This window comes from Lepidochelys olivacea, assembly GCF_965140295.1.
Source record: "Lepidochelys olivacea isolate rLepOli2 genome assembly, chromosome: 11".
Lineage (NCBI taxonomy): Eukaryota > Metazoa > Chordata > Testudines > Cheloniidae > Lepidochelys > Lepidochelys olivacea.
In genome coordinates, this window is record NC_140421.1 from 56,580,078 (window position 1) to 56,592,941 (window position 12,864).

At 36.3% G+C, this 12,864-nt stretch overlaps 1 protein-coding gene across 1 annotated transcript in view; it reads right to left on the minus strand.

Annotated features, from left to right (window-relative positions):
* Positions 1-2,470: 2,470 nt before the first annotated feature.
* The window catches only part of STK17B (serine/threonine kinase 17b), a 28,164-nt gene continuing 17,770 nt past the window's right edge, over positions 2,471-12,864 (minus strand). Inside the window, exons 4-8 of the mRNA XM_084643148.1 lie at positions 12,216-12,360; positions 10,977-11,103; positions 9,293-9,341; positions 4,738-4,917; positions 2,471-3,878 (exon numbers count right to left, since the gene is read on the minus strand). Of these exons, the coding sequence (XP_084499274.1) occupies positions 3,596-3,878; positions 4,738-4,917; positions 9,293-9,341; positions 10,977-11,103; positions 12,216-12,360 (784 nt within the window). The 3' untranslated portion in view covers positions 2,471-3,595. The remainder of the gene's footprint in view (positions 3,879-4,737; positions 4,918-9,292; positions 9,342-10,976; positions 11,104-12,215; positions 12,361-12,864) is intronic.

The following is a 12,864-nucleotide window of genomic DNA, read 5'->3' on the forward strand; positions in this document are numbered from 1 at the left end:
TCAATGGGATCTTTATGTAGCAACTGCAGTATCCAGCCTGTACTAGTGAATTACTACCCATTTATTACACACACAATATATGAAGTTCTCTAGAAGAGTATAATTTATTTTTAGACCATCAGCCTATTAACATTCAACTTTAAGGAGTTTACAGCCTTTAGAAAGGACAACCATCTGCTAAATAAACAACATGGATATTACATACCTGTTTATCTTATGCTGTTGAGGTATGCAGATCACCACTGGGTTAGTGTTTTAAGTCAAGACACTTAATATTTGGACTGGCCCATTTCATGTGTTTGACTCATTTTGCTTCTTATCTTCTCTCTTTAGCTGGTTGGCATAGTGCTGGTTCTCTACAGAGAGACTAATGAAACCTGAACACCAGCATTTCTTTCTTATATAATATTTTAAAATGCCTCTCCTTTCCTCTAAACATTTTACACCTAAAATTAAACTATAAAAGGACAAGAGTTCTGTCCCTCCATGTACATTAAGCAGAAACACTTTTTTCCCTCATAGATTTAATCCAGATTCAAATGTATGCAGCATTCCAGATATGAAATTAATAAGTGTAAGGATGTGGTGGCATTTCAAAATGCTACATTCACTAACTTATCAGATGAACTTTACACAGAGCACAAGACATTAGCTGGAAAGCCACTTTTTCTGATTAGAAAATACAATGTGTACAAATTGTTGAATAAAGTCACATTTCAATACAAAATGTTTGTTTATACAAAATAATTCAGGAATTGCATAGAAATTACATCAGTTATCTTAATAAAATATTACTATGACCATTTACATTCTGTTTTTACTAGTCCCCAATAACATGACACTAAGCACAATGGGCTACCAAAGAACAACTGTACCTTAAATGAAATTACATATGTTAAAGAAAATAATGGCATGCACAATACAAAATTCTTATAAAATTAAACATTTATATTAATCCAAACAATTTAAAATTCTGGCTCCAGTTATATTGGAATTTACATACAAAAATACAGATGTTTACAAAATTTGAAAAAGCTCTATTGGATAAAACCAAAATTCACTTATTCAAACTTAAAAGATAACTTAAGACCAGAAAAAAACAGTAACAAATGTAAACATTTATCAAATATCATGGTGGAAAGTTTCTTTATGGAATATTTCCTGTATTTTGTTTAAAGTGCTGGTATATATGGTTATGACTTTATACTTTGCATAACCTGTATCATATGTTAAAAGAAATAGTAATATTAATGTGTGAGCAATTCCAGTTTTAAAATTAAGAATTTAGCAGTAATTTGGACAGTTTAGATTATATTACAATTATTTTTTGTAAACAACTTTTTATAGCTGAATCTGTTGTACTGTTTTGACATTTCTTCTCTTCATCTTAAGTGAACTTTCAATTCTGAATGTATAAAAATACTTTTATTTCAATACACTGTAATTAGATTAAGTTCTTCTGAGAAGAAGATAGAAATACCTTAGTTTAAAACTATTGGGTAAAAGCAAGGCCTTCCAAAATTTAAAAAAAAAAAAAACAAAAAAAAAACCCTAACTTGTTTATTAACTGCCTCCACAAAGTCGACTTATTTCTCAGTTATCGATTCATAGAAAAGAATAATGTATACATAACATTAATATGTACAGATGAGATAGTGGAGTCCCCTAATAACTAGGTAGCTCAGCTTGTTCATGGTTGAACACATACTGGTATTAAAAACAATATCACATGGATATCAGTCTTTATAAAGAGAACAGAAAAGACTGGATTTTAACACATAAAAAGTTAAGGCCTGATCCTGCAAACTTTACTCAGCTGGAACTTCCATTCAGATCAACAGGAGTATTAACCAAGTAAAGAGAGCATTATTGGACTCATTTGTCTGTTAAGTTGGATTTAATATACAAATTGCTTAAAATATTTTTTATTCCATCCTCTTGTTATAAAGGTACTTAAAATACAACATTTTATTACATATTAATAAAATGAGCATTTACATTATTTCAATGTTTGATATTTTCTCTTGAATTTTAACGAGAAATTGCTTAAATATGACAGGATCAAAATGCACATTTGAGGAAGCATCTTGCAACTAACTAAATATCACAATTCTCATTATGTAAGACAAATGAGACATCCACACTGAGGAGGATTTAGTCTAAGCTATGCAGATTCGAAGATCCAGGAAATAGTTTAAAGTGCCATTTACTTTCATAATATTTCAAAAAGCTTTAATTACTTCCATTCCCTATCCGAAAAGGCTCCCATTTTCACACTATTAATAAACGCAGTTAGGACCTGATCAACATTTGCTCCAACCTGAAACTTGGCATAATGCAGTGGTTTTTTTCAAGAGCATGGGAACAAGAGGAATAAAAAAAACCTAAAAAACCCTGCCTTTATTTTTTGTAAGATGGAGAGTACAAAACAGAATGTTTTCAAAAATTGATAGATTTATATAACCAGAGCTCTGAATTTTAATTCTGAAATTTTGCAGCCAATTTCTCAGCATGAGTAAGTACTTTGAGGAAAAATAGTTTGGTTGTAAAAATTATGCAAGCAAATTAACACACTCTCCATCCCACATCTATCAGCTTTTTAACACATCCTTAATGTGGATGCACAGGCAATAAATGACTATGCGCTGCTATTAGTCTCATCATCTCTGATTTTTAAGAGGTATGTACACTAAACTATTATGGGTATTGGAATATTTATAGTTTACTGTGCAATCTGTATTTCAATACAATCCAGATATATGTATATGGAGACTGATATATATGGAGACAACTTTTGAGCATGTACACTTGTTTCAATATGCACTTCAGTGCAAGACTTTTCACACTCTTACAATTAGATTTGTTTATGAAGCAAGGATCTTCAGCAATAAGACTGGCAACCTACCCTTATTCTATTCTAGTATTCCAGAAATATTTATGCTAGCATATTAAAAGTACCTGCCACATGCAGTACACTATCCACAAGTAACCAGTCAGCTAAGGCAGAAAGATTATCCTTACCCACAGCTAAACATTCTAAGTAAACAGTATTTGCTGAATGCATCCAATATATCCCAATATTCTGCTGATTTTAAATGCTTAGTTAACAAATGATGGCACGGTCACTGTAGCGAAAGGCTGTCAGAAATTATTAGTTTCAATTTCTCTGCTTCAATCCATTATCAAGTCTTAGTCACAAAAATGTGCTTATATTATTAGATCACTGTCTTGAGCATTTTTATAAGTTGTTTAACTAGAGTCCATTTATTAACATTCAAAAGTTTTTACATTTTTATTCTCTACTTTATTATATTAAACATTTTTTGGACTAAAACTTGAAAAGTGCAAATATATTCAACTAAATCGCCTTCAAAACATAAGGCTCTCCCCTGATGACAGAATTCCAGTTTCTCAGGAGCAAAAGCCATTGCCAGCAATGGACATGAAAGGAAGTACCCATCAGAGGATCACTCGAAAGTGCATTTCAGTATAACCATGCTGCACGAATGGACAAGCCATAATCTCACAATATTCACCACTGGAATAGATTAGAATCCTAAATTCAGTTCAGAGAACCTGCACAGACAGACATATGTTAACATACTAAGTCTGTCATAAAGTCTTGAGGATGTTGCAATGAATCATCAAACCGAAAACGTTTAGACACTGTACTGCTGTCTTCTGGAATGTTCTCTTTATCTGCTCGGTCACTGCAGGTACTATTACAAATTGGTTTAGTATTCCTTTCCTCTGAACACTTTGTTGTGTGTTCCTGCATTGAAGAAGGACAGGAAGATTCTTCAGGACTACGCAATAACATTAATTCTCCTTGTTTCAGCCAAGAATGAGAGAGACAGGCCTCTGCTGTTGGTCTTTCCCTTTAAAAAAGAAAGAAAAAAAAAGAAAATCAAAAGTAAGCTCTTTTATTTAAATAAGTGAAAGTACTAACCTCTTATATGGAATGCACAGCTTATTTCACAAACAAACAAAAAAATCAAGAGTTTGGACATGTGAAAGATGGACAGCCTTGGAGAGTGAAGTCTCCAAATATTAGGAAGTATTAGGAAGGGCAACAATTTTACAGCATCCTCAGATTGTTGCCTTCTTACTGCCAACACAACTACAGAGGACTACCTGGATTCTAGTTTAGCTCAGGTTTCAGAGTTGTTAACCAAAATGCAAATGGCGGGTCAAACTTTGCCCTCCACATCTTAAGATCATTTACTTATAGGTAAAAGTTGGCCAGCAGAACTATTATTTACAATGCATACGCAAAAAATATATTCAAGACCGAGCATGTGATCTGGCAGTTAGTTTATTTGCAAGTTGAGCAAATTTGATTTGGAAGTCATGATGGCATTTTTTGAAGTAAAATTGCTTTTAAGCAAATAGCATCTTACTACATAGAAAAGTCAGTTACAATCGGACATTACCACCAGATAATCTGATATACAGTCAGAATATCTGATAACTTTACAATTCAACATTTAAACAGAATTTCCATTATTGGGATCTCACTGGTCAACTCAGATTTTCCATTTGAATCCAGCACATTCTAAATATTTATACCACATAGAATGTATCCATATGAAAACCAACAATTTTATGTTAAATGGTCACTGGTCTTATCACATTTATACTACAGTAGCACCCAAAGTCCCCAATCAGGATCAAGACCTTGCTTTGTCAGATGCTTACAAACAAATAGAAAGATGCACCGAAGAATCTGCTACCTACTCTGGGTTTTTGACAAGAAGTTTTTCAATGAAGTCTCTGGCCAGGAATGAAACTGATGCAAAAGTTTCTTCTGAATACTCCACATTGATTTGAGAGATATTGAGGAAAGTTTCTTGATTATCTGCCCCCACAAATGGAGATTCTTGAGTTAGCAACATATATGAGATTACACCAATATTCCTGAAATGAAACAAGATGTAATTTATCTTTCGTCCTAAATTATAAGTAAAATAGACAGCAAAATGAATTATCTCCCTTTATCGTTGGTGCTATGGTCAGTGTTCCTTGTTATTTCTCATTCCACTGGCAACAAAAGAACCAAAGCAAGCCACAGTTCTAAGCAATTTGATTACATATACATGCAATACCTGATATGTGTTTCTTAATGCATCATTCAGAGCATTAAGTGATTTTGCTGGTATGCCACTTGCTCTTCCTAGCAGTCAAGAGTGAAAGTTGCTCGGCTACTTAAATCTGCTCCAGCCATTTCTTTCTTGCAGCCGCCATCACTCAATTACCTTCTACTTTGGAGGGTAGGATAGAGCGTGTTTTCCAAAATCAACATTAACGCTTTGTTTTGAATTCACCAATACAGGCACACAAGAGGAATGTGGTTAGCAACCCACATGAAGTCCAGACACATCATCATCCCACAGTTACGTCACCTTTATCCCAATTGTACAAGAAAGCATTAGAGGGAATCAAAAGTATTCAATCTGATGAATACAAAAGTTATTTAGCATAGAACTACACTACAGCTGGGTAATCATGGCTTTCATTTCACTAGCAACTCCAATTAAAAAAAAAGTTTAGGTTCAGGTCAAAAACAAAAAACAAATTTTTCAGCAAGTCAAAAACTCAGTGTTTGGTTTGATCTGGCTCAGTTTCTCCTTTTGAATTTGGGTATTTTAACAAAAAGGAAGGGAAGACTCACATATTAGCCAAAAGTGGTGGTGGTTTCCATATAACTTTTCGCTCAGTGGTTGGGGATATGGAAGACTGATGTGAAGAAGGGATTTGAACTTTTTGTCCAATACTGCAGAACAGTACCCTGGCTACTGCACTATAGAATATTCTGGTGTAGGTCTATCTCAATCTCTCCTGTAGAAGCTGTTCCACTTTTTATAAATTAAAGTCATTGGAGCAGGTCTCCTACATCCTAGGTGAGTGTTCCAACCTCTAGAGTCATTCTCAAACTTGCTCATGTGCAGTGACTATGAATTGCCACTACGGCAAGGCCTGGAGGTCAAGATTGTCCTTACCACGAAGTTGAGTCTTAGTGCTGTGGAAATAGAATACCTAAAGAAGCTTCTCCCTGCCTGGGTGATATTACCACTACTTTCTACCCCAGATTATGGAGCAATTCCTCAGTAGTTATGACATTTCCTTTGCCAGAAACTGGATATTCATTTCCTGATTCAAAAGGACTGTGTAGCTGAATTAAGAGATTGCTATAGATCCAATACCCTACTAATTTTTAAAAGATGCACCTATTTTAAATGTATCTTGCAGGAAAGAGGAAACTCTTTTGCTCTTTATTCTTAAAATAAGAGAAATTTCCTTTTTTTTACCTCCCCACTCTAAACACGATTTTTACAGCAAATTGTATCCCCCGTAGTTCACATTTTACATAGTTTTGGAGGATAAAGTAAATGCATTTGACCAATAGCCAGCTACTGTTCTGGCATGATATGCTGTCAAAGGCAATCCGTTCCTACTGTTCCTAGCACACCTTTTCAGACCGTTTTGGAGCACTAGACACTCCTGGTACTGTTGTTGCTCCCCTGGGATCCCCATGAGCTCCAGCTCCAAGGCAGAGGGTCTCACTTGGTCCCAAGGCAAGGAGGGAAGCTGCCTCCTTCTTAACAGGACTTATGGAATGTTTTTCCCTCCTTCCTGTGAGGGGGTCTTCTCTTTATCCTCATCTTTTGAGAGGAATCATTGGATCTGCTGGAGTGTTCTGTCAGGGCACTGCTCAGCAGCTCCAGTCAAAGAGATAGGGAGCAGAAAGATTCCAAGGCTTCATGGTGAGCTCCACCAGGTGCCTGCAAAGTCTGAACTCCCAGAACTGCTTGGTGCAGGGACAGAAGGAGTGGCAGAGGTCACACCTTAACGAGATGTGTGACTCCCCTAGGCAGCAAAGGCAGCTCTCGTGTGGGTCACTTACTGGGACGTCCCAAGGGCAGGAAAGGTAAGACTTGAAGCCTGGACCTTGGGTATAAATGCCTCAAACATTGGGGGATTAGCGAAGGTGGGAGGAAGAACCTCTGATCCCCATGATCTAAATGATGACTGTACGCTAAATATGAAACTTAACTAACAATACATTTTTTTTTTTTTTTTTTTTACAAGGAAGTTGAACTGGCAAAGCTACAGGAGGTTCCATCCCAGACAGCCAAAGGTAGAAAAAGAACTGCAGAGGCAGTTGGTCTGTGCTGCCAATGAGGCCATCGGTTCACAGCAAGAGATGTAAGGTTCAGGCTGGACCAACACACACTGCCACTGAAGAACTGTCAGTCCAAGGTTCATGGAGTGTGTGCGCACCCATAGTGACCAGCTCTCAAAGAAGGGCAAGTACTATGTATAAAAATTTAAAAATCCAGACAGCAGAAGCATAACATTTTTAAATTCATGGTAGAAGTGGAAACCCACACTGCAACATAAAGATGCACATAAGATTCCCACGTTGTGACTCATACAAATAGAAAAAATAAACTTGTTTTTCCAGTTTCGTGGAGAGCTGTGGAGAATGTGGAAGGAGGATACTTAGTCACACAGACATATGCTACTATACTACAATAGTACTGTATTGTTGAGATAAAGTTTGGGCATGAGAAAGTAAAGTTGAACTCCACACCATGTAGTTTATAAGAAAATTAAACAGGTGAGGTTTCTTGGTGTGAGGAAAGACTTCTATACTAGGGCACATTTGGAGTTGCCCAGAAAAAAACTTACACAATGAAAAATTATGAGGAAAGAGGTTGTTATTGCTGCCTTTAATGTGCTCCAGGCTCAGGAGAAAATTATATGTAAAATAACTCCAGAAAAATAACAGGCGGTAAAGCTATGTGGAACGAGATCAAAATAATAAGAACTTCTTAATATTCATGAAGATGTGCAAATGCAGTTAGCTTTCTAGATTACGAACTTTGAAAGAGAAAGAAGGGAAAGGGGGTGGAAGTAACACTCACAAACGTGAGATTTTTGGAACACATTCATGGGCAACATTCTTTTTGTTAAAAAAACATTTCACATGTATAGGAATAAGGCTGATTTGGAGATATGAACGTCTATTTGGTTAACTGTATTCACATTAATCCACATTTTTAGTATATAGCATAAGATACTAGATTGTTAGATACTAGATTCAGTGTTTGATGGTCAATGAAAAGATTAATGTAGGCCTGAGAGGCCAATTAGTAGTGGGCTGCACCTGCCAGGTGAGTAGATCTTAACTGATGATGAAGACCACCTGGAGAAATGCTGGGAGAGGACTATAATCAGAAGATGTTTGCAGCAGAAAGGAGCTGTAGGTAGAAAGTGAGGAACTCTGCAGTAACTCTCTGGGACTAGAGGTTGTGATGAGAGTCCAGGAGATGGTTAGCCCTAGGATTCTCTCCTAAGTAGAGTAGAGAAGTCTAGGAAGATACCTAGGTAAAGACCCACCAACCACTTGAGTGGACCAGGCTCTGGGGGGGAAGCCTTGACAAAGGCAGTATCTGGACTTCCAAGGAGAGCACCCTTGGAGATGTTCAGCTGTTGAACAAAGCAAGGAAAAGAGCAGAAGAGAGAGGAAAGATCAAGCCTAAAGGCAGGAATAGGTTTGAGTTTATAGTTTTAAACTGGGATTTATTGGGGGATTCCAGGGGAGCGCCTTGCAAGAAGAGTGAGATTAAAGAGGCTATGGAGAGACCTGCTGACAGGCTCAGGTAGGTAACAGGGGATGAGAGAAGTATAGCTGTATCTATATTCAAAAACTATAGGGTCCCTGTGCTGAAACCCAGAGGAGAGGGAAGGCCTGGGTTCCACTATCAAACACCAGATAAAGTGGTACAAAGAACTTGAAAAAGAGATAAGGACAACCAGAAGGGTATGATGACCATGAGGTAATGTTGGGGCTGAAAACTTGTGACAACATGAGATTTTTATTTGTTGGACTCTGTACCCCAGAAAGGGCGGAGCCTGACCTGACCAGAGGGTTAATTCACAAGACAGGCAACACAAGACCAGAACAATCACTCAGAGGGGGCACTAGACAAGACTGAGCTGCTATGCCACACCCAGCCACAAGAAGTGCACTCTTCTGCACAGCGCTACAAGGTTTATATTGTTTCTGCAGAGTAACTTTTAAATGCAACATATATACAGTGCTTTAAAATGTAAATAATGGAAAATTAACATTTTGGCTAAAGTGTTCCTGCCATATCAGATAATGATGGAAAAGTAAAGGATTTTTTTAGGAAAAAAAGTGTGCAAGAGTAGCTGATATCTGAATTATTTAATGTCCAATTTATTTAAACTTAGTTACTATTATCTTTAGAAGAAATAAACTTACCACATATCTGTAGCCGTGGTAATAGGATCATAGTTTAAGATTTCTGGAGCTGGGAAAACAAAGCGATACCCTTCAATGCATGATTAAAAATATGTAATATGCTATGTCCTATTCAAACAACATTGGTCATACTATGGATTTTTGGCAAGTTTATGCTAAAATACTAACATGTAGTTTGTGAAGTGAAGTCTCTATTACTATTATATTTAGTTACAAGACTGAAGATGAAGGAAATACACTGATGTCTCTGAAGAACACTAAAATCACTTATGGATTGGCAGTTGCTTACACACAGCAGGTTTAGAGTTGTAACACTAGACTGGAAGCTTCTTTTACAGCCACCTGACCCATTTACATTTAGACAGTTCAATTCTTTGTTGAACCAAAGAGATGAAGCTATTTTAAACACAAACATTTCAGTGCACTCATACTATGATGCTACTTGCTGAATCAGTTTGTGACCTGTCCTGTATCCACATTAGTGCTGTTCTAAACAAGTTCAGCTGCAATGCCTTCTAGGTGCCTATCCCAAAGTTCCTGGTACAGCTCCCAGAGCCAAGTACTCTATTGATACCAAAAAGATCACTACAACATAGCGTGGGACAGCAGTAAGGAGACCTGACTGACGCATATTGGCTTGTCCACAGCAACAATAGCACTGAATTGGTTTTTAGAACTGCTGGAAGTCTACTCTACTTCAGCCCATTCTTAGAATACTTGTAAATTGGTTGAAACACTTGTGTTGACACCAAGCATTCTAAAGAGTTAAACTCATCCTTCGAGTGATCATTTTCTTTACATAAATAAGATCTTAGGCTGAACATAAAGGACTGGCCTATACTAGGAAGTTTCACAGATATTCTAACCAGTTTTAAAACTGGTTTAGCTAAAGTGATTTTTAAAGTCAGCGGAACCCATTCTATGCTGTGGCTCCAAGCAGCCTTAACTGTTCACTACAGCTCCACTGAACCAATTTTAAAGACAGAATTTGAAGGAAGTTTCCTCAGAGATGTAGGTCTTTAAAAAAATCTGGATGTTTTCCCTCCACTTCCTCTCCAGAGGATAATTTAATCTTACTGATCAGCTTCACTAGAATGCACACCTAACATAAAAAGTTGCCTATCTTTCTCCACCACAAGAATTTAATAGCAGATGCTTCCACTCATCTCATATGAAGATTTTAAAAAGATATAATAAACTAGTAGTGCCCTGTAGAATCAAATTAGAGCTAAACCCCAACTGACTGTGTCTATAAGTTACATTAACCTTGTTCTATTATTTGCTCACTTTAATGAAAATTTTGCATATTAGCATGTATTTGCATTGGGCCACCTAGTCATTAGAGAGAATTAGCAAGGTTCTAACTATGCAATTTCTCAAAATTAAACACCATTTTAAAAAGAAAACAGTACGACTTTATATACCACTTCTGTTTTCAGTGCACAAATATTTTTAACTTTTAAAAAGAAAATGATTAAGTCTCACCTGGTCTACACACTACTAAAAAAACCAACCCCACTCAAAATACAACATGTGGCCACCATTAGCAGACACAAGACACTAGGTACAAGAGTCTCAGGACTTTGAGCTTATATAGCACTGTACACGTCTAGCTTTCAAATTCAGTGAACTATTGTTTTAATTTGCATACAAGAATTTTAGAAGGAAACAAGCCCTTCCTTACCTAGATATTCTGTAGTTCCTATGATTTGCCGCAGTTCACTAGCATTCTCGATCTTCCGAGACATACCAAAATCTACAATTTTTATATCACCAAGAGGATTGAAACTGCTCAGCAAGATGTTCTGAGGCTAAATGGAGAAAGATTAATATTTAGTCTTTAAGGCATAAATATGTAAGTATGATTTAAATGGTAAACAGTGTATACCAGTGACATTTAGGTTGTATTTAAGCATTCTGCTAATGTTACCTTGTTAAAACAGAATCCACAAAAAGCATTTCTGATGCCCATCTGTAACATTCTCTGACCAAAGCCAGACCCTGATATCTGCAGCTCTTACACCGTTGCTAAAAACACAAAGGTGGAAGACTAATATTTTACTCAGATAGTACAATCCACTCCAAAGTCACACTGTCTTATGAGGAACAGGAGAATAATCATTTTCAAGAAAACACAAACTGTGGCATGCTCAGAATCCTTCTGCAATTATAGCTGCATTTTTCCATGTTCTGTAAGATAATATTTATTGTAAAAGTTTCTTTCAGTTGCCAAGATACAGCCATTAGAGTGTGAACACATTCTGCAGCCCTGTTAAACCCAGCCTTGCAAAAGACTGATTCAAATAGTAGTAGCAAACGGTATTAATTCTCCCCTTGCAGGTTCTTTTCATCTCAGTGACACGAACTTCAGAGGCCTGACTGGGTCCATTTAAATACTAAGGTTAAGTACAATTAATTTAATATAAAAAGGGATATATATTGAAAAAAACTCTACATTACTGAAAAGTTCAGTTTTCACATTGATAAAATTGAGAGTTTGGAAATGCAAGTGCTAGTTCCTACATCAGTGTTGACTTGGTCAAGATATACAGCCTGTTTTTGGTTTTTAATCACAATGTATTAACGGGAATATTTAACAAGCAACTACTACATACACTAATATTAACTTGGCTATATTGAATGTAAGAACCTTGACTTTGCATAAGATACTGTCATTATGTGCATTTCTAAGGTGCCTATATCTATTGTATGTGCGCTAAGATGCAAGTAATTAATCACACCCTAATACACATCTTAAAATTGCAACAGTTATGCCAGTGTGTTTCCATCACGTCTTCCAAACCGTTTTGATGTAGCCATATCCCACACCTCCTTTTTATACAGACTTGATTTTGGTGCTGACATATTGAACCAACCAGCAGAACGAAAAAAGGTAAGTTATTGGAATAACATGTAATTTTACCTTTAAATCAAGATGCACAATATTGTTTTCATGCAGACAGCAGAGTCCTTCAAGTATTTGTCGAATAAGTCTGATAATATCATTTTCTTCAATTCTCTCATCTAAGTCAGGGACACACAAATTAAAGATTTCACCTCCGGCAGCACTGAAACAAGAAGATAAATATACATAAGCCACATTAGATGTACTAAGTTTAATCATTTTGACATAAATGCCAAATTTAAGAAGAGTATTAGAGTAGTAAAACTGCCCAAATGTCTTTACAATTCAAATTATTGCACATTTAAAGAGAGGCTGTTGAGAAAGTTAAAAATCCTAAAACTTTATGGTATTTTTAATGTATTCATCAGCCTGTTGATCTACAAAAAAAATGTTATAAAATGCAAACAGGCAAAGACAAAAAGGAATTTCATAGTAGGAAATGTGTGTTGAGATTTCCAAGTGGAAGGTGTGGCTTCCTTGCACTGATCTGAAAATTTCAACCCAGTTTCTAAAACTTTTACACCAAGTCACAGGATGATCATCTTTAGTTCTCTTCCAGCCCTCCACAAAAGGATTTACTTAACTGAAAGTCAAAATCAAGAATCTCCTGAACAAGGCAAAAGCCTCAATTAGACCAGTTACTAATGCTAATCCTAGTTGGAAATTA